At 43.5% G+C, this 21,355-nt stretch overlaps 1 protein-coding gene and 1 long non-coding RNA gene across 3 annotated transcripts in view; one reads left to right on the top strand and one right to left on the bottom strand.

Annotated features, from left to right (window-relative positions):
- Positions 1–21,355, top strand: part of grid1a (glutamate receptor, ionotropic, delta 1a) — a 267,052-nt gene that overhangs the window by 192,670 nt on the left and 53,027 nt on the right. For both annotated transcript variants that reach the window (XM_076978701.1, XM_076978702.1), the window contains one exon: positions 16,828–16,881. In XM_076978701.1, the coding sequence (XP_076834816.1) occupies positions 16,828–16,881 (54 nt within the window). The remainder of the gene's footprint in view (positions 1–16,827; positions 16,882–21,355) is intronic.
- Positions 512–3,476, bottom strand: LOC143480125 (uncharacterized). The gene is made up of 3 exons (XR_013121787.1): positions 3,409–3,476; positions 3,131–3,173; positions 512–812 (listed from the first exon to the last, which is right to left on the bottom strand). It is a non-coding gene; the product is annotated as an uncharacterized LOC143480125 (long non-coding RNA).

Below are 21,355 nucleotides of genomic sequence, written 5' to 3'. Positions count from 1 at the left end.
GATCAGTGATCTGTGGGTGATTTCGTTCTTTGAATGACTTCAGTACTGATCACCAGTCAGTACTGATCACCAGTCAGTACTGTCTGATGTTCTACAAAGTCATGAAATAGGTCAGGATATTCTTGTTCTTTGTTGCTTCTTCTGTTGTGGCACAACAAGATCTGAGGTAGCAGTGGACAGGACAGTGGACAGGACAGGGGACAGGACAGTGGACAGGACTGGACAGGACAAGGAACAGTCTGTGGCCAGTTTCACAGATGTTCAAATGAAGCCCCTGTAGTGTTGTTCTCTGAACACCGTGTTAGACATTGTTAAGTTTCTCCAGTAGAAATGTTTATATGTAGGAGGTTTCCAAGGTGATTATAGTAAAAACAATAATAATGATCATTGTTGTTCTTATTCTTATTGAGCAGGAGCCAAAAATACCATTTAATATTTTGAGATTCATTCAAGTACAAATCAATGCTTAAAATTATATATTAAATATCTTGTTAATAATTGATGACTGCAGTCAAGGCCCCGGGTTCATGTTTTATCCACACCAAACAGCAGACGTGCAGAGCATCATTAGGGCAGCAGTGTGTCTGCAGGACAGGTGAGGTGTCCTTGTCAGGGTAATGGCGGGACACGGGGGCGGACGTCCATACTGAATGTTCATCAGCTGCAGCCGTTTCGGGATAGCTGGACAGAAGCTTGTTGTGTAAACATGTGGTCCTGAGTTCCCCCGTGAAGACAGAGAACTGCAGTGATAAAACTGACAACTGGCCACCACAGTGAAGCAGTGGTGAGTCTCCAGACCTGTAGAACAACATCTGACCATAACGCCCAGGAGACAACAGAAATAGAAACGTAAGGCAGAAAACGCTAAGGATGTAAGAATATCTTCACTGTGGACATGAAGATGCGTGAGATGTTAGATGTATAACCTTCATGTTCTTTATGATGGGGCTGGGTTAGATCGGCTGCTCCTGTCATGTGTTTTGGTACTGGGTCTTACCTCATCACTTTAATGCTATGATAACCGTTGCTGTGGCAACTGTGGCATTTAGCTTTAACAATATCTATTCCCGTGTTTGTGTGTGTGTGTGTGTGTGTGTGTGTGTGTGTGTGTGTGTGTCTGTGCATTTCCTTGCTCTCCTCATTCAGAACATACCAAACTTCCTCTCATTTGTGACTCAGATATATGTGAGAACATGGTCGTATGGTCATACGGTCGTATGGTCGTAAGATCGTAAGATCGTAAGATTGTATGGTCGTGAGATTGTATGGTCGTAAGATCGTATGGTCGTATGGTTGTAAGGTTGTAAGGTCGTAAGGTCGTATGGTCGTAAGGTCGTATGGTCGTAAGATCGTAAGATCGTAAGGTCGTGTGGTCGTAAGATTGTATGGTCGTAAGATCGTATGGTCGTAAGGTCGTAAGGTCGTATGGTCGTAAGGTCGTATGGTCGTAAGATCGTATGGTCGTATGGTCGTATGGTCGTAAGGTCGTAAGGTCTTATGGTCGTATGGTCGTAAGATTGTATGGTCGTAAGATTGTATGGTCGTAAGATTGTATGGTCGTAAGGTCGTAAGGTCGTAAGGTCGTATGGTCGTAAGGTCGTATGGTCGTAAGATCGTATGGTCGTAAGGTCGTATGGTCGTAAGGTCGTAAGGTCTTATGGTCGTATGGTCGTAAGATTGTATGGTCGTAAGATTGTATGGTCGTAAGATCGTATGGTCGTATGGTCGTAAGGTCGTATGGTCGTAAGGTCGTATGGTCGTAAGATCGTATGGTCGTAAGGTCGTAAGGTCGTATGGTCGTATGGTCGTATGGTCGTAAGGTCGCATGGTCGTATGGTCGTATGGTCGTAAGATCGTAAGGTCGCATGGTCGTAAGGTCGTATGGTCGTATGGTCGTAAGGTCGTATGGTCATACGACCATATGTCCATACAACCATACGGCCATGTTCTCCCATATACCTGAGTATATCAGGGAGGCAATATGTGGCATGAGTCTGTGAGCAGATCTTTCTATGAAAGATGTTCACAACCACCTCAGTCCGGAGGTGCAAAGATGCAGTGATGTAGGTGTAGCAGGTGTAGCAGATGTATGGACAGAGGACAGAGACAGAGGACAGAGACCTGCTGCATTGTTGTAATGAACAGCGTGAGTCTCTCCTCACTATACCAGATGATCTGTGGTCAAACCAGGGCAGCAGTACGATTACTGTCAGTTACTGTAAATCATTGTGTGCTTAAACAAAAATGAATCAAAGTGCATCTGGAGCACATCACCAGAGCCAGACAGAGAGGGTCAGAGAGGGTCAGAGTGGGTCAGAGTGGGTCAGCGTGAGTCAGCGTGAGTCAGCGTGAGTCAGAGTGGGTCAGCGTGAGTCAGAGTGAAGCTGAGTGAGTCGGCGTGAGTCAGAGTGAGTCGGCGTGAGTCGGCGTGAGTCGGCGTGAATCGGCGTGAGTCAGAGTGAGGCAGAGTGAATCGGCGTGAGGCAGAGTGAATCAGCGTGAGGCAGAGTGAAGCTGAGTGAGGCAGAGTGAGTCAGAGGGAAGCTGACCTGATCTGCTTTGTGCTCTACTTAAGTAAAATGCTAGTTTGTTGTTACATTTTGTTGTTTTAAAATCAAAATGTGAAAAGTCTTATTTTGGGAAGGACTAAAACTCCTTTAGGGTTGCAATCATGCACTAACTACCCAACCACTGCACCAGAATTTCCATCCTGCTGAATCTACTCTCCAATGATAATTACAGTTTGGTTCCATCTTTATAAAAAAAACATTAAAAGTGCAATCTGTTTATGGGAGGTTTGTTTTGCACAGTTATCGTATTGCAAATAAGAATAATTGAATTGCCAACCAATAGTGAGGAAAACTATTTTGCTTGTGTGTGTTAGTAATGGCCAGATTTTATTTTGCTTGTATTTGCTAGAGTAATGGCCAGATTTTATTTTCTCTTCCTGGAAGTCTTGCTGTGGTTTCTGGTCAGTCATGGATCAGAGCACATTTCAAGGTAACGTCCTTTCCTGTCCACAGTACAGTGGTTCATTTACTGAACAACTGAGCATTAATAGCTCTTACAATAATGGCAAAGACTTCTGTTTTTCTATGTGTCTTTTTTTTAATTAAATACTTGCACCCACCTTGTGGTCATGTTGGTGCTGTGTGAACGTGATCAGTGCTCCTCTGAAAACAAACATTGATGTTAAGGTGTCATGGTCTGCTTAACACACACACAGTCCACGTACAGAGGTTGTTTGTGTGCGTACAGAATGGAATTGCACATATTATTAAATTACTTCATTACTACTACAATACTACACTTCATCTGTGCACAATTATTGAAAGCATAATATAGGCTGGTTGGTTTTTAAACTTTTTTTTTTTGCTGTGTATTTCATGAATATAGTATTTGATGTACCTGTATATCAGGAATTATGTTTGTCCAGGTGCAGTATCGTGTAATCCTTCATTGGAGTTGTTTGGCCAGCCTGACGGGCAGCTCGGACCTGCGGTGGAACAATGATCCGTGTCTTCAGAGGGACTGGGGAGCTGTATTATTTTAGTCTGAAAGCTGTCAAAGCTTTGGCATGTACTCTGAACACATGGGCAAGTCAAACCTCAGCAGTTCAGAAAGGGGTGGCGTGTCATACGGGGTGAAGTGCATCTGTGAAGCCTTCACCAGAAATGGCTAAAGTTGGCAGTTTTTGTTAATAAAATCATGCCTGCAAAAGTCTTTCTTGACACGTGTAGCAGCAGGTGCTTTTCTAACCCTGGAAGATTTAACTGTTAAGTAATATTCATACTGACATTAATTAATACTAATAATGATATTAACATTATTAACTAATGTTAATATGTAATTTTAACTGGATATAAATAACCCCACTGGGATTACTGCAACAATAAGTAAGGTACTTTTTATGAGATTCATCCCTTGATTAAGACGTGTGCCTAAAATCTTTTAGCATGTTGAAGACAGTTTATCAGGAGATGCCCATATAGGGAAGGGGTTTATCAGGAGATGCCCAGATAGGTAAGGGGTTTATCAGATGTCGTCCATATAGGGAAGGGGTTTATAAGGAGATGCCCATATAGGGAAGGGGTTTATCAGGAGATGCCCAGATAGGGAAGGGGTTTATCAGGAGATGCCCAGATAGGGAAGCGGTTTATCAGGAGATGCTAGGGAGTTTTTCCTTGCCACTGTCGCCCTTGGCTTGCTCACTGGGGGCTAGGACTCGGCACTTGTAAAGCTGCTTTGTGACAACAACTGTTGTAAAAAGCGCTATATAAATAAAATTTGATTGATTGATTGATTGATTGAGATGCCCAGATAGGGAAGGGGTTTATAAGGAGATGCCCATATAGGGAAGGGGTTTATCAGGAGATGCCCATATAGGGAAGGGGTTTATCAGGAGATGCCCATATAGGGAAGGGGTTTATAAGGAGATGCCCATATAGGGAAGGGGTTTATCAGGAGATGCCCAGATAGGGAAGGGGTTTATCAGGAGATGCCCAGATAGGGAAGGGGTTTATCAGGAGATGCCCATATAGGGAAGGGGTTTATCAGGAGATGCCCATATAGGGAAGGAGTTTGGTGCTATACTGGCCTCCTTAAGATACTGTATATGCACAAAACCTTCCTGTCACATAGCCAAGTAGAGATCACAGAACACATCTGTTAATCAGCATGTCTGTCTAAATAACCGATCAATGTCAATCTTGACAAGAAGCTGGTCTGATGTCTGGGTGAGGTTTTAATCTTTCAGATGACTACATCTGAAATGTAGCTAGAACAAGCGTGCTGGGACAGCTTTGCCTTTATAGGTTCTTGGAAGTTCAAAGGATTATTGTGAACAATCACCTCTCCTAAAGCTATCGCAATGGTCACGCTGGTTGGGAAGGCTCAGAAGACCATCTCCTCATTCCAAACTTCAGGCATTCTCCATGGTGACCACAGGATCTGGCTGGACTCGTTTAATCAATGGATACAGCACCATGAGACAGTAACGGAGATCACCCAGAACACCAGCAACTGTAATCAACTTAGCAGCACACACAGGAAAACATTAGCTTATTTATATCAGTCCAAAACTATATAATACTTAAATGCTGAAGAGTTAAAATTTCCCCAGTAAGTCTACTCTGGATGTAACAGTGCAGAAAACTTTGAATTACCAACAATTGTACAAAGAAATATAAGCCTACACTGAAACATAGAGTGGAGGTTGTTGGATTTCAGCTCAAGGGCCGAGGCTCACAAACTCTCTGAAGTTAAACCTCAGAGGTGCAATTCACATGCAAGATACAGGAGGTCACGTGTATCTGATTGGTACGTTGACCTTTGGCTTTAGGCCAGTTTGAGTTCTTAAACATTTCCCCCTTAACCCTGAGGTTTGGCCTCTGCAAACTTCTGAAGTGTGTTATTTTGAATGCCCTGTGATTCAAACATTTGAAGATTGTTTGCCTTCCAGAGAGCATCAGTGTTTCTGGGTCTTCTTAGTACTCTAAGAATTACACAGTATTGAATATGACCCATAAATATCTTCGTCAGTTGACCTTCTGTCAGGATCAGTGATGTTCTAGTCACACCTAATGATGGGGTGAGGACAGTGTGTGTTCCAACCCCCACTACCTCACTCTTCTAATTCTCCACCCCACTACCTCACTCTTCTAATTCTCCACCCCACTACCCCCCTCTTCTAATTCTCCACCCCCACTACCTCACTCTTCTAATTCTCCACCCCACTACCTCACTCTTCTAATTCTCCACCCCCACTACCTCACTCTTCTAATTCTCCACCCCCACTACCTCACTCTTCTAATTCTCCACCCCCACTACCTCACTCTTCTAATTCTCCACCCACTACCCCCCTCTTCTAATTCCCCACCCCCACTACCTCACTCTTCTAATTCTGCACCCCACTACCCCCCTCTTCTAATTCCCCACCCCCACTAAGCCCCTCTTCTAATTCTCCACCCCCACTACCTCACTCTTCTAATTCTCCACCCCCACTACCTCACTCTTCTAATTCTCCACCCCACTACCCCCTCTTCTAATTCTCCACCCCCACTACCTCACTCTTCTAATTCTCCACCCCCACTACCTCACTCTTCTAATTCTCCACCCCACTACCTCACTCTTCTAATTCTCCACCCCCACTACCTCACTCTTCTAATTCTCCACCCCCACTACCTCACTCTTCTAATTCTCCACCCCACTACCCCCCTCTTCTAATTCTCCACCCCACTACCTCACTCTTCTAATTCTCCACCCCGCTACCTCACTCTTCTAATTCTCCACCCCACTACCTCACTCTTCTAATTCTCCACCCCCACTACCCCCTCTTCTAATTCTCCACCCCACTAACCCCCTCTTCTAATTCTCCACCCCCACTACCCCCCTTTTCTAATTCTCCACCCCCACTACCCCCTCTTCTAATTCTCCACCCCACTACCCCCCTCTTCTAATTCTCCACCCCCACTACCCCCTCTTCTAATTCTCCACCCCCACTACCTCACTCTTCTAATTCTCCACTCCCACTACCTCACTCTTCTAATTCTCCACCCCCACTACCTCACTCTTCTAATTCTCCACCCCACTACCTCACTCTTCTAATTCTCCACCCCCACTACCTCACTCTTCTAATTCTCCACCCCCACTACCTCACTCTTCTAATTCTCCACCCCCACTACCTCACTCTTCTAATTCTCCACCCACTACCCCCCTCTTCTAATTCCCCACCCCCACTACCTCACTCTTCTAATTCTGCACCCCACTACCCCCCTCTTCTAATTCCCCACCCCCACTAAGCCCCTCTTCTAATTCTCCACCCCCACTACCTCACTCTTCTAATTCTCCACCCCCACTACCTCACTCTTCTAATTCTCCACCCCACTACCCCCCTCTTCTAATTCTCCACCCCCACTACCTCACTCTTCTAATTCTCCACCCCCACTACCTCACTCTTCTAATTCTCCACCCCACTACCTCACTCTTCTAATTCTCCACCCCCACTACCTCACTCTTCTAATTCTCCACCCCCACTACCTCACTCTTCTAATTCTCCACCCCACTACCCCCCTCTTCTAATTCTCCACCCCACTACCTCACTCTTCTAATTCTCCACCCCGCTACCTCACTCTTCTAATTCTCCACCCCACTACCTCACTCTTCTAATTCTCCACCCCCACTACCCCCCTCTTCTAATTCTCCACCCCACTAACCCCCTCTTCTAATTCTCCACCCCCACTACCCCCCTTTTCTAATTCTCCACCCCCACTACCCCCTCTTCTAATTCTCCACCCCACTACCCCCTCTTCTAATTCTCCACCCCCACTACCCCCTCTTCTAATTCTCCACCCCCACTACCTCACTCTTCTAATTCTCCACTCCCACTACCTCACTCTTCTAATTCTCCACCCCCACTACCCCCCTCTTCTAATTCTCCACCCCACTACCTCACTCTTCTACAGTACACTCTGAGGTCTTGTGTGACTGATGCAGGCAGAGAAATTTGAAAACGAAGGAGTAATTTTTTTTTTCGACTACTTCATAGTTTCTCTCAGATAAGTCCCTGGGTTTAGTGTGGAGTTATATTTTCTTCCATTTTATGTGAAGATCTGATCTTTCTAACCGTTACGCTGCTGCAGTGACGTTGAACTGAAAGCTGACTGGTGCGTGCGCTTCCTACACACACTTTGGGCCCATTAGTACCAATTAGGCATCATGTCAACACCACAGTCTACCTGAGTATTGTTGCTGACCATGTCCATCCCTTTATGACCACAGTATACCCATCTTCCGATGGCCACTTCCAGCAGGATAACACACCATGTCATAAAGTACAAATCATCTCACACTGGTTTCTTGAACACTACAATGAGTTCACTGTACTCAAATGGCCTCCACAGTCACCAGATCTCATTCCAATAGAGCACCTTTGGGATGTGGTGGAACGGGAGATTCACATCATGGATGTGCAGCCGACAAATCTGCAGCAACTGTGTGATGCAATCATGTCAATATGGACCAGAGGAATGTTTCCAGTACCTTGTTGAATCTACCACGAAGAATTAAGGCAGTTCTGAAGGCAAAAGGAGGTCCAACCCAGTACTAGCATGTTGTACCTAATAAAGTGGCCGGTGAGTGTATATAATAATACATAGTAAATTATTGTTTCTTATATAAACAGTACGCATGGGTTTAGCAAAAAGGCATTTTATATGCAGTATACATAGAGCATAGCAGATGTGGTATTTGTGCTTGTTTTGTAGCTAATTAACTCTCCAGATGTTTCTGTGGTGCTATGCGGTGAGTCTGAGAAACACAGCAGCGGGTTCCCCTGTCAGAGCCACTCTAGGGTTGTATCGTGCTTACTGTGGCTTTGATCATTTATAAATATTTTCTTTTATAGGCCTTTCTTGCTTTTTTCCCCCACCAACTATTATGTTGGAATTCAACAAAACATTGATAGCAAAAGATTGACTTTGCATCTGCTGGAAGAATAAATACACCCTTTGGAGCATTCAGTGTGGTGGATACGTGTGAGGGTCTGCCCCGCCTCCTCCAGGGCTCGATTGAGTACACGTTCATCCGTGTCTGTGTACATCTGTGTGTGGTTGTTGGCATGTACACGTTCATTTGTGTCTGTGTACATCTGTGTGTGGTTGTTGGCATGTACACGTTCATCAGTGTTATTCGTCTCTCCTGTCTTGTTATCGTTATGTGTTGTGCCTTGTTAACGATTACGTATTTAAGTCCATCGATGGCTTAGTTACTTTGAAAAAGTAATGTGATTTCCGATTACTGAGTCTTCCTTTAAAAGTGACTTAGTTACTTTATTGATTACTTGATTTGAAAAGTAACTAGTTAGATTACAAGTTACATTCAACAGCTGCCGACAACGACAAAATTTGCCAATAGTCACTTTATTGGAAGTGCATTTTTAACAGTACCGATATATCTCCCGACATTACATTTGTGTCACTGTTCGGTATTACATTTTGTCTTCATGGGGAAAACGTGACTTCCTTGTCACATAGGAGAGACGTCACTCCCCAAGATGCAAGAAGAAAGCAAAAATACACATTTTTACAAAAGTATATGACTATGGAGTAAGATTACTGTCTTTAATATGAGAACGCAAAGATGAGGTTAAATCGAGCAAGTCAGACACACTGAGCAAAATCAAGAAAACCGAGCAAAACAGTGACGGCGAGAGCAGAGAAACAAGAATTGTCCGGTAAAGTGCGTTCACTTCAGTTCACTTAAGTTTTCAGCGCACGTTTCAGTTTTCTGCTTGCTTCATGATTACAAGTGTAAATATGTCACAGATCAATCAAAGACAGTAATCTCACTCCATATATGACAAATATAGTAATTCAGAGATACCTGGCTATGAAGCTTTAATCTGATTACTAGGTTGGAAATAGTAACTCGTTAGATTACTCGTTACTGAATAAAAGTGGTTAAAGTATTAAAAGTAATGGGTTAGTGACATCACTGTTTAAGTCTGCGTGTTGTCTTTGTTAGTTGTCTGACTTGGTCCCGTAAGTGTGCATTACGTGTTCATCTTAAATGTTGGTTGTTGAACTATTCTTTACTCTTCGTACTTCCTAATCACCACTGCGTAGTTTCCTTTACTGACATACGTGCAGAAGTGTTTATTTGTTTAACCAGAGTCTGCAGGAGTGCTTGGTCGTCTTCTTCCAGCAAGCATACGTAGACTGTGAAAGGACACAGCCTCAGAAACACATGTGCCATGTGACAGCTGAAAACAATATTCAGAAAGACCAGGGGTGGGTTTCCCGATAACGAACGATCTTAGAAAGTTACGAACAACTTTAAGAACGACGTAACTTTAAGAATGCCAAATTTACGAGTGTTTCCCAAAAGCCTTCGTAGTCTCCAAATTTACGAACGAGTTCTAAGTAGTTCTTAGTTGACTCCGCCTCTGCAGCTGCACTGGAAAATCTCCGCTAGTCGAAAACCGAACCACCGATTTACATAAATTTTTTCATAATTACGCCGCAAAAGCATCATTGGCAAAATCCATCCATCCATTATCTGAACCGCTTAATCCCGCTAGTCAGGGTCACGGGGGGGCTGGAGCCAATCCCAGCATCTCCGGGCGAAGGCAGGGTACACCATGGGCAGGTCGCCAGTCCACCACATGGCCAACACACACGCACGCACTCACACCTACGGGCAATTTAGAGTGATCAATCAACCTAACACGCATGTCTTTGGACTGTGGGAGGAAACCGGAGTACCCAGAGGAAACCCACGCAGGCACAGGGAGAACATGCAAACTCCACACAGAGCAGCCCAGACCGAGAATCGAACCCAGACCGCCTTGCTGTGAGGCGACAGTGCTAACCACCACACCACCATGCCGCCGCTGGCAAAATGACAATCATTAAAACTAACAACTAATAAGTGTTGACATTTCAAGTATAAGGAAAAAATGAGTAGAACATATTATTACCTTTGCAATTCTGACCGATCGTAGGCTTTTATCAAGGCTATAAATAGGGCACACAATTAACCTTTCACACGTTATTCAAAACCATGGCAAACAAGCAGAGAAAATGAAACTTTCTGACGAGTGAACTGAGCCAAAAACAAAGGTATAGCCTACTGTTTTCAATAGCTCGAGGAAGTTCATCAAATTCAGAAAAAAACAAAAAAACTGTAGTCAAGTCAAAGATAAGGGGGCAGGACTCAGAAAGGAGAGGGCTAAGATTGGTGGAGGTCAAATGTCCACAAGTGCCTTCACTGTTGAGGAGGAGAAGGCACTGGGGATACTGGGCCCCACAGCTACTGAAGGGACACCAGGGGATTTGATACAAGCTTCAGAGTGGATACCCACTGTCAGCTAGTATATATATATACTAGTATATATATATAGTATGTATGTATATATATCTTTTTGCTGCATGGCGAAGCAATGCTTTAGTAACGGCATGCACACATTTATGTCAGCTTTGCTTAGTTCGTGGGCATCACCAACAGTCTGCAGAACAGTCTGTGGCATAAAATCGGAGGGCGGTCAGTAACTGCGTCATGGAGCTAAGGGCAAAATTCTGTATTCAGGCGAACTACATGGCTTCGTGGATTACGTCGTCTTCTTAAATTATGTCTTCTACTCAAAGCCAGTACTCTGAAGAGCTATGTTCATCACACAAGCACAATTGCTAGCCTTAATCCAAGTTACTTATATGTGCTACCGATTAATCAATCCATTTTATTGGTTAAGTTAAAACAAGCTTAATAGGCCAACTTGTATCCATTTCTTTGCAAAGAATACATTAATTTTGAGTCTGAAACGCTGTTGACTGCACAATGACGAACGGAGAGATTTAATTAAATATTGGGAAGATATAAACTAATGCTAAATAATTCAAAGTAGTACATTTGATTTCTGTTGACACATTGTGGTATGCGATGTAAATACTTCAAAAGAAATTAGGCTACTAGGCTAATTATACACATAAACGCAAATGTAGTAATACCGTGATTAAAACCCGCGCGAGTGAAATTAGCGCCTCTATCATTTTTGAAGTAGAACTGCACGGGAGCTTCGAGTTAAGAAGTACTTAGTGAGTTACGAATGGGTCCGGAGATTCTTAACTTACAAACGACTATAAGAACGACGTAAGTTACGAAGAGTTTCGGGAAACACTCGTAAATTTAAGAATATTCGTAAGTACGAGGTTACGAAGTACTTAGAGTTACGAACGTTTCGGGAAACCCACCCCAGTACGTTTTTAGGTCAATGTTTTGAGTGATTTTGAAGGCCTTTTCATATCATTTATTAAAGCTTAAATATAAAAATAGTATTCATTTTGGTCCCAGCTTTATATATACACTATTCACAAAGAATTAGGGATTTTTGGCTTTTGGGTGAAATTTATGGAAAACGTAAAAAGTTCACGCTACAGTAATATTATGTCATGAAAGCATTTGAGTGTGGGACGGTGCCCTTGAGGGTGAGTTACAGCTGGACAAGGACGTCTCATGCTGTTCACAAGCTGATTTATTGCCAAGTCATCCCACACTTCTGCCACAGGGCACCGTTCACAATGAAGCGTCACCAGTGTTGGACGTGACGTCCATGTCTACGCCTTTCTGTGACTCTGTCGGTCTCTCTGTATCTCTTTTGTAACCTGCTGATGACGCTCTGACACTCTAAGTTCGGTGGCCACTTCTGTCTGAGAACATCCTCTCTGAAACCTCCCAGTGGTGAGGTAGTGTTGATCAGTTGTTAGGTGTCAACTTTAAATACCAATTCTAGTTGAATCAGGAAATGTACTGGTTGATTCATGGATCAAGCACAATTTTTTTTGTTTTGAATGGTGCTATTCTTAAAAAACAACAAATTGTACAATTTTAGAGGAAGTGAAGAGGAGGTCTGGTTGAAGGTTAGAGTGCATGTAAGGTTCATCATTCTTTTGTGTATATAAGAGAGAGATCTGGGGGCACCAGAGTGATCTGATGTAAAGTGGCTACTGGAACAAATATAAGTCACACTTGGGTGAGAGTGAGAATAGGGCTCTGCTGAAATATTACTACAGAAGCAGCCCCGGTGTGAAAGGGTATATGCGGAGAATATATGGGATATGTGAATATTTCAGTACCCAACATTTAAACTAACACTTAGGTCAGTGTTCCAACATCTGGAGCCTTATTCATGAGGTACTGCATTAATACTACAGCAAAGAGAAGCCAGGACACCGGGTCACATGGGTGAGGTCATCGTCCCCACACCCTGAATTTCGGAACCAAGACCCAATGGACCCATGCACAAGCTGACTCATGGCAGCACAGAGACACTAATCACATCAGCACAGAGACACTAATCACATCAGCACAGAGACACTAATCACATCAGCACAGAGACACTAATCACATCAGCACAGAGACACTAATCACATCAGCACAGAGACACTAATCGTGGAAGCACACAGACACTAATCACATCAGCACAGAGACACTAATCACATCAGCACAGAGACACTAATCGTGGAAGCACACAGACACTAATCCTGTTTGGGCTGGAAGTTCACAGGCCAAAGTGGGACACATCCACGAAGGTGGTGGAGAATGACTGAGCCAAGATCCCGTGGGACAGATACAGACTGACAAAATGGCAAAGACTACCCAACTGGACATAGTAGAGGGAGGACCAGACGTCCCACTTTGTGCGGAACGGTCACACGTCTTCACAAGTCCTGCAAATTGAGACGTTGTCCCGCTTTGTTATTGACAGATTCCAGAAGTGAAATTCATGTTTTATAATTTAGACAATCTGGATGCATTGGTACCCACACAAACATAGTCTCTGTCCCACATTGTCCCACACAAACATAGTCTCTGTCCCACACAAACATAGTCTCTGTCCCACATTGTCCCACACAAACATAGTCTCTGTCCCACACAAACAGTCTCTGTCCCACATTGTCCCATACAAACATAGTCTCTGTCCCACATTGTCCCACACAAACATAGTCTCTGTCCCACATTGTCCCATACAAACATAGTCTCTGTCCCACACAAACATAATCTCTGTCCCATACAAACATAGTCTCTGTCCCATATTGTCCCTCACAAACAGTCTCTGTCCCACATTGTCCCACACATAGTCTCTGTCCCACATGGTCCCATACAAACATAGTCTCTGTCCCACATTATCCCATACAAACATAGTCTCTGTCCCATATTGTCCCACACAAACAGTCTCTGTCCCACATTGTCCCACACAAACACAGTCTCTGTCCCACATTTGGTGAATTGGAATCTGGTGACATACACCTACATATCAGTGATGAACAAACAGCAAGAGGCTGTAGTGGAGTGATGGATGGAGGGGTTGATGGAGTGGTAGATGGAGTGGTGGATGGAGTGATGGATGGAGTGGTGGATGGAGGGGTTGATGGAGTGGTAGATGGAGTGATGGATGGAGTGGTGGATGGAGTGGTTTATGGAGTGATGGATGGAGTGATGGATGTAGTGATAGCAACATCAGGACTATGAAAAGCTCAAGAAATATCAAGATGTTGGAGGTGAAGACAGCAATGATCAGAGCACTAGTGGCTGTGAGAATCGTGAGAATGGCTCTAACAGACATCAGGACTCCTCAGCCTGACACTTACAAGTGTAACATTTTGTTTGATAATAGACTTAACTGGGAGAGGGACCTGTGGGGTGTAATATCAGAATGGGAGTAATCATAATAGATTTGAAATGCACTTCAATCAGGAATGTGTAACAGTAGTGTAACAGTAATGTGTAAGAGTAATGTAATACTAGCATAACAGTAGTGTAACAGTAGTGTACGAGTAATGTGTAAGAGTAATGTAATACTAGCATAACAGTAGTGTAAGAGTAATGTAATACTAGCATAACAGTAGTGTAACAGTAGTGTAACAGTAATGTGTAAGAGTAATGTAATACTAGCATAACAGTAGTGTAACAGTAATGTGTAAGAATTATGTAATAGTAGCATAACAGTAGTGTAACAGTAGTGTAATAATATTGTGTAACAGTGGTGTGTAACAGTGGTGTGTATGTGGTGACTGGTAGGTATGTGTGCTTGTGGCTATATTACAGTAACAGTGGTGTAATAACAGTGTAACAGTGGTGTAATAGGAGTGTGTAACAGTGGTGTAATAGGAGTGTGTAACAGTGGAGTGTGTAACAGTGGTGTAATAAGAGTGTGTAACAGTGGTGTAATAGGAGTGTGTAACAGTGGAGTGTGTAACAGTGGAGTGTGTAACTGGTGTAATAAGAGTGTGTAACAGTGGTGTAATAGGAGTGTGTAACAGTGGTGTAATAGGAGTGTGTAACAGTGGTGTAATAGGAGTGTGTAACAGTGGTGTAATAGGAGTGTGTAACAGTGGAGTGTGTAACAGTGGTGTAATAAGAATGTGTAACAGTGGTGTAATAGGAGTGTGTAACAGTGGTGTAATAGGAGTGTGTAACAGTGGAGTGTGTAACAGTGGTGTAATAGGAGTGTGTAACAGTGGAGTGTGTAACAGTGGTGTAATAGGAGTGTGTAACAGTGGTGTAATAGGAGTGTGTAACAGTGGTGTAATAGGAGTGTGTAACAGTGGAGTGTGTAACAGTGGTGTAATAGAAGTGTGTAACAGTGGTGTAATAGGAGTGTGTAACAGTGGTGTAATAGGAGTGTGTAACAGTGGTGTAATAGGAGTGTGTAACAGTGGTGTAATAGGAGTGTGTAACAGTGGTGTAATAGGAGTGTGTAACAGTGGAGTGTGTAACAGTGGTGTAATAAGAGTGTGTAACAGTGGTGTAATAGGAGTGTGTAACAGTGGTGTAATAGGAGTGTGTAACAGTGGTGTAATAGGAGTGTGTAACAGTGGAGTGTGTAACAGTGGTGTAATAGGAGTGTGTAACAGTGGTGTAATAGGAGTGTGTAACAGTGGTGTAATAGGAGTGTGTAACAGTGGAGTGTGTAACAGTGGTGTAATAGGAGTGTGTAACAGTGGTGTAATAGGAGTGTGTAACAGTGGAGTGTGTAACAGTGGTGTAATAGGAGTGTGTAACAGTGGTGTAATAAGAGTGTGTAACAGTGGTGTAATAGGAGTGTGTAACAGTGGTGTAATAAGAGTGTGTAACAGTGGTGTAATAAGAGTGTGTAACAGTGGTGTAATAGGAGTGTGTAACAGTGGTGTAATAGGAGTGTGTAACAGTGGAGTGTGTAACAGTGGTGTAATAGGAGTGTGTAACGGTGGTGTAATAAGAGTGTGTAACAGTGGTGTAATAAGAGTGTGTAACAGTGGTGTAATAAGAGTGTGTAACAGTGGTGTAATAGGAGTGTGTAACAGTGGTGTAATAGGAGTGTGTAACAGTGGTGTAATAGGAGTGTGTAACAGTGGTGTAATAGGAGTGTGTAACAGTGGAGTGTGTAACAGTGGTGTAATAGGAGTGTGTAACAGTGGTGTAATAGGAGTGTGTAACAGTGGAGTAATAAGAGTGTGTAACAGTGGTGTAATAGGAGTGTGTAACAGTGGTGTAATAAGAGTGTGTAACAGTGGTGTAATAGGAGTGTGTAACAGTGGAGTGTGTAACAGTGGTGTAATAGGAGTGTGTAACGGTGGTGTAATAAGAGTGTGTAACAGTGGTGTAATAAGAGTGTGTAACAGTGGTGTAATAAGAGTGTGTAACAGTGGTGTAATAGGAGTGTGTAACAGTGGTGTAATAGGAGTGTGTAACAGTGGTGTAATAGGAGTGTGTAACAGTGGTGTAATAGGAGTGTGTAACAGTGGAGTGTGTAACAGTGGTGTAATAGGAGTGTGTAACAGTGGTTTAATAAGAGTGTGTAACAGTGGTGTAATAGGAGTGTGTAACAGTGGAGTAATAAGAGTGTGTAACAGTGGAGTAATAAGAGTGTGTAACAGTGGTGTAATAGGAGTGTGTAACAGTGGTGTAATAGGAGTGTGTAACAGTGGAGTAATAAGAGTGTGTAACAGTGGAGTAATAAGAGTGTGTAACAGTGGTGTAATAGGAGTGTGTAACAGTGGTGTAATAAGAGTGTGTAACAGTGGTGTAATAGGAGTGTGTAACAGTGGAGTGTGTAACAGTGATGTAATAAGAGTGTGTAACAGTGGTGTAATAGGAGTGTGTAACAGTGGTGTAATAGGAGTGTGTAACAGTGGTGGTTTTGGTGGTTTCAGCAGTGGGAGAAGGGGAGTGGTGTGTGTGGGTTCCTGGAGTAACACCTGGCAGCACCAGAGCTGGGTGACACGTCACTGCAGGGCTGCGGGCGGTGTGGAAGCCAGATGCTAACATCCTTCTCTTCTCTTCTTCCTTTAGGCAGTCGAAAGCAACCTGGCATCCAAAGAGACTCACTGGGTGTATGCAAATGAGGTAAGTTCACACATCATCTCTTAACGGGAGTGTAAGCAAAACACTACTGCCTGATTTTTTAATTAAAAGCACAACTCTGGTGTTGATTGTTGCTCTGTGAACTTGAATAACATCTGTGAATGTCCCACTGTGTTGTATTTCTTAACTAAACTATAGACATTCTGTAATATGATAAACAGTGTTTAACTTGCTAACCGTGCAGAATGCTCCTCACAGAACCTGTGAGAGGGATCTCCCTCAGAATGCTCCTCACAGATCTTGTGAGAGGGATCTCCCTCAGAATGCTCCTCACAGAACCTGTGAGAGGGATCTCCCTCAGAATGCTCCTCACAGAACCTGTGAGAGGGATCTCCCTCAGAATGCTCCTCACAGAACCTGTGAGAGGGATCTCCCTCAGAATGCTCCTCACAGAACCTGTGAGAGGGATCTCCCTCAGAATGCTCCTCACAGAACCTGTGAGAGGGATCTCCCTCAGAATGCTCCTCACAGAACCTGTGAGAGGGATCTCCCTCAGAATGCTCCTCACAGAACCTGTGAGAGGGATCTCCCTCAGAATGCTCCTCACAGAACCTGTGAGAGGGATCTCCCTCAGAATGCTCCTCACAGAACCTGTGAGAGGGATCTCCCTCAGAATGCTCCTCACAGAACCTGTGAGAGGGATCTCCCTCAGAATGCTCCTCACAGAACCTGTGAGAGGGATCTCCCTCAGAATGCTCCTCACAGAACCTGTGAGAGGGATCTCCCTCAGAATGCTCCTCACAGAACCTGTGAGAGGGATCTCCCTCAGAATGCTCCTCACAGAACCTGTGAGAGGGATCTCCCTCAGAATGCTCCTCACAGAACCTGTGAGAGGGATCTCCCTCAGAATGCTCCTCACAGAACCTGTGAGAGGGATCTCCCTCAGAATGCTCCTCACAGAAACTGTGAGAGGGATCTCCCTCAGAATGCTCCTCACAGAACCTGTGAGAGGGATCTCCCTCAGAATGCTCCTCACAGAACCTGTGAGAGGGATCTCCCTCAGAATGCTCCTCACAGAACCTGTGAGAGGGATCTCCCTCAGAATGCTCCTCACAGAACCTGTGAGAGGGATCTCCCTCAGAATGCTCCTCACAGAACCTGTGAGAGGGATCTCCCTCAGAATGCTCCTCACAGAACCTGTGAGAGGGATCTCCCTCAGAATGCTCCTCACAGAACCTGTGAGAGGGATCTCCCTCGGAATGCTCCTCACAGAACCTGTGAGAGGGATCTCCCTCAGAATGCTCCTCACAGAACCTGTGAGAGGGATCTCCCTCGGAATGCTCCTCACAGATCTTGTGAGAGGGATCTCCCTCAGAATGCTCCTCACAGAACCTGTGAGAGGGATCTCCCTCAGAATGCTCCTCACAGAACCTTCCCTCCATCTGTCTGTCCTGGTGCCATATTTTTACTCACTCCATTCCCTTTATATTTTTGCTTTTGGTTTTTTCCTCATCATCATCATCATCATCATCTCTGTGTGTGTGTGTGTGTGTGTGTGTGTGTGTATTATGTTCAGATAATTCTTGCTATACAGTGAGTCCCTGCTTAACGACAGGTCTGGTTAACGACGGACCGGAGTATTTTTTTTTTTCTTCCTTTTTTTTTTCTTCAATAATCTGTTTATTGGAATTTTCAAAAGTATGCAACAAAATGTGCCAATGATAAACAATAACGAATAAATGCGCCCATGTACAAGTTATTGGAGCAAAAACATAAGAAGAAAAAAGAAAATTCTTTATAAGTAAATATAAATAAAATCAGTACAGTGGACAGTAATTAAAAGAACCGGAGTTATTTTGCACGGTGCACGGAGAAGCAGTGGCAGCACAGTGGAGTGTTGTGGAGTGTAGTGGAGTGTTGTGAGGTGTTGTTGTAGTGTTGTGGAGTGTTGTGGTGTTGTGGAGTGTAGTGTACGATAAGCCCATCTCTGCAACACGATCACTCTTTCTTACGCTGTACGCACGAGAACATTGTTAGTTTTTTCTATACTGTATTTGCGATCAAAGCGTATCTAAATCTAGGGTCACGCTTAACGATGAAAACTGCTTTATGACGGACTTTTCAGTCTCTAACACCGTCATTAAGCGGGGACTCAATTTTATATATCACTGCTGAAGTGGAAGATTTCGGTTTCCAGGTCTTTTTCTACTCTCTCTTCCCATTTCTGTCTTCCTCTCCCCATCCCTGTCTCTCTCTCACTCCATCCCTGTGACTCTCCATCCCTGTCTCAGTTTCTCCATCCCTGTCTCTCTCTCCCCATCCCAGTCTCTCACTCCATCCCTGTCTCAGTCTCTCCATCCATCTCTCTCTCTCTCTCTCATCCCTGTCTCTCTCTCCCATCCCTGTCTCTCTCTCCATCTCTTTTTCTTGCTGTTTGTGAGTGTGTATACAGCACCTGACTGATATACTATTACAGTTGTCTAATTTCATATTGACAGCCATCCAGCTCCTCGTGATCACGCAGTTCCTCTCCGTCTGCTCGCTCCATCACAGACGCTGCTCATTCGCATCTCATGTTTAGACTGCAAAATAGAACTGGATTATCTCATAGCCTCTTAGAGTACTCCAGGAGAGGGTGTCTGAACAGGGTCGTGTCATGACACTACGTATGCTTGGAAGATATGCACTAGAACAAGAACCCAAACATCAAATGAACTCACGCAAGAACACATTGCTTCGTTTTTGCATGCTGTCATAGACAAGGCTGTGATTTCTCTGGGGTTGTTCTGTAGTGCCTTCCCTGAAACCTGTACCACAGTTCATCTGTACCACAGTCAACATCTGTACCACAGTCAACATCTCAGCTCACAATAAGAAATACTGGGTTTATTCACATGTGAGAAAACACTTGTAGAATCTAGAATGATTTGTATTTTTGCCTGAATGGCTCCTTCGATGGGGGAAACATCTGGATTGTCCCAGTGTCATGCGTGATATTCCAGTTCCTGATTGATGTCTTTCTCCTTTACAAGGGAAACGCTGGACAAACCAGAGTGCTGCAGTATCAGAACTATAACAGCTCTAATAACTGTAATGGAGCTGTTACGGAGACACGCTGCTCTGGCCTTAGAAAGAGGCCAGGGATGTTGTACGGGTCTTCTGTACCTTTACTACATATGAGGGAGAGACTGATAGATCGTGATGCAAGTGGAAAACTACATGTAACAAATCGAAGACAAAACACCCACAGTAATCTTCCCCAAGAGGTCAGATAAGATAATAATAATGTTGGCAGTGCTGAAGACACTGAAGTCTGTCATGTTATCATTCCTCATATCATTAGCTGATTACGCATTAACACTCACCCTGTCACTGTTGCTTTTACAGGATTTGAGTGCAACACCATCTGGGTCACCATCTGTTGTGCTTGAAAAATCTCAGATTATGCTACCAAATTTGTAATGGTCTGTTGAGTATGAAATCAGCCAAGACCTAGACTGTCTAAAGAACTAGACAGACTCTGTTTTCATGCCTGTTAATTAATAAATTATCATGATTGATAGTGTCATATGCCACAGGCAATTTCAGCAGTAATCAAAGAGCAGTTACTGATCAGTGATCACTAGTCAGTACAGATTCTGCTCTATACGGCCGGGAGAGCAGATTTCGTTTCTGCGTGTTCTCCTGAGCAGAGGGGCTGAAGATGAACTTACTTGAAAAAGTTAGAAAGAAAAACTGTTGAAAATTGGACAATTATCGAATCGGTCAGAGGGGTCAAGAAGGATTTAACAATGGCTATTAAATGCAGTGTCATGACCCAAACTGAGTCCTGGTAACATTTCCTAAAGTTTCCCTCAAGCACTGACGGCAATTTCAGATATAACCTGGTCTGTACACATGAGGTTGGGTTAACAGAATGAATCATTACAGTGAATGTGAATCTTCAAAACATTCAGAACCTCAGGACACCCCAGTGCACTCAGAACATCAGGACACTCCTGTACACTCAGAACATCAGGACACCCCTATAATCTCAGAACATCAGGACACCCCTATAATCTCAGAACATCAGGACACCCCTGTACTCTCAAAACATCAGGACAACCTTATAATCTCAGTACATCAGGACACCTCTGTACTCACAGAAACTTCATAGTCATCCTCAGAAGCTAACGATCTGTTGAATTATACAACTTACTGTCCGTTTAGAGAACTATAATAAAATGCCACTGCTAATGTCTGGATGAATCTGAAAATTATTTATGGCTCAGGGATTGGTTAAATTAGATATGGTAATAAATAAGAACTTGATATTGTTCTCATTGGTTTCTGTCAAGTTTGAAAAATAATATACTGTACCATAGCTGTAATGTGAGCATCATGATGGGCAGCTAATAAAAAAATACAATTATTTTTATGCTAACTTTGCTTAGACTGTCATGAGATTTATTTGAGAGCACATAATTGTTCACTGTACCAGTAGACTGTCTTCTGATAATTGCTTTTCTCCTGTGAT

The sequence above is a fragment of the Brachyhypopomus gauderio genome, chromosome 17 (assembly GCF_052324685.1).
Source record: "Brachyhypopomus gauderio isolate BG-103 chromosome 17, BGAUD_0.2, whole genome shotgun sequence".
NCBI lineage: Eukaryota > Metazoa > Chordata > Actinopteri > Gymnotiformes > Hypopomidae > Brachyhypopomus > Brachyhypopomus gauderio.
Note: the sequence above shows the minus strand (reverse complement) of the source record. Positions and strands in the feature narration are given on the sequence as shown.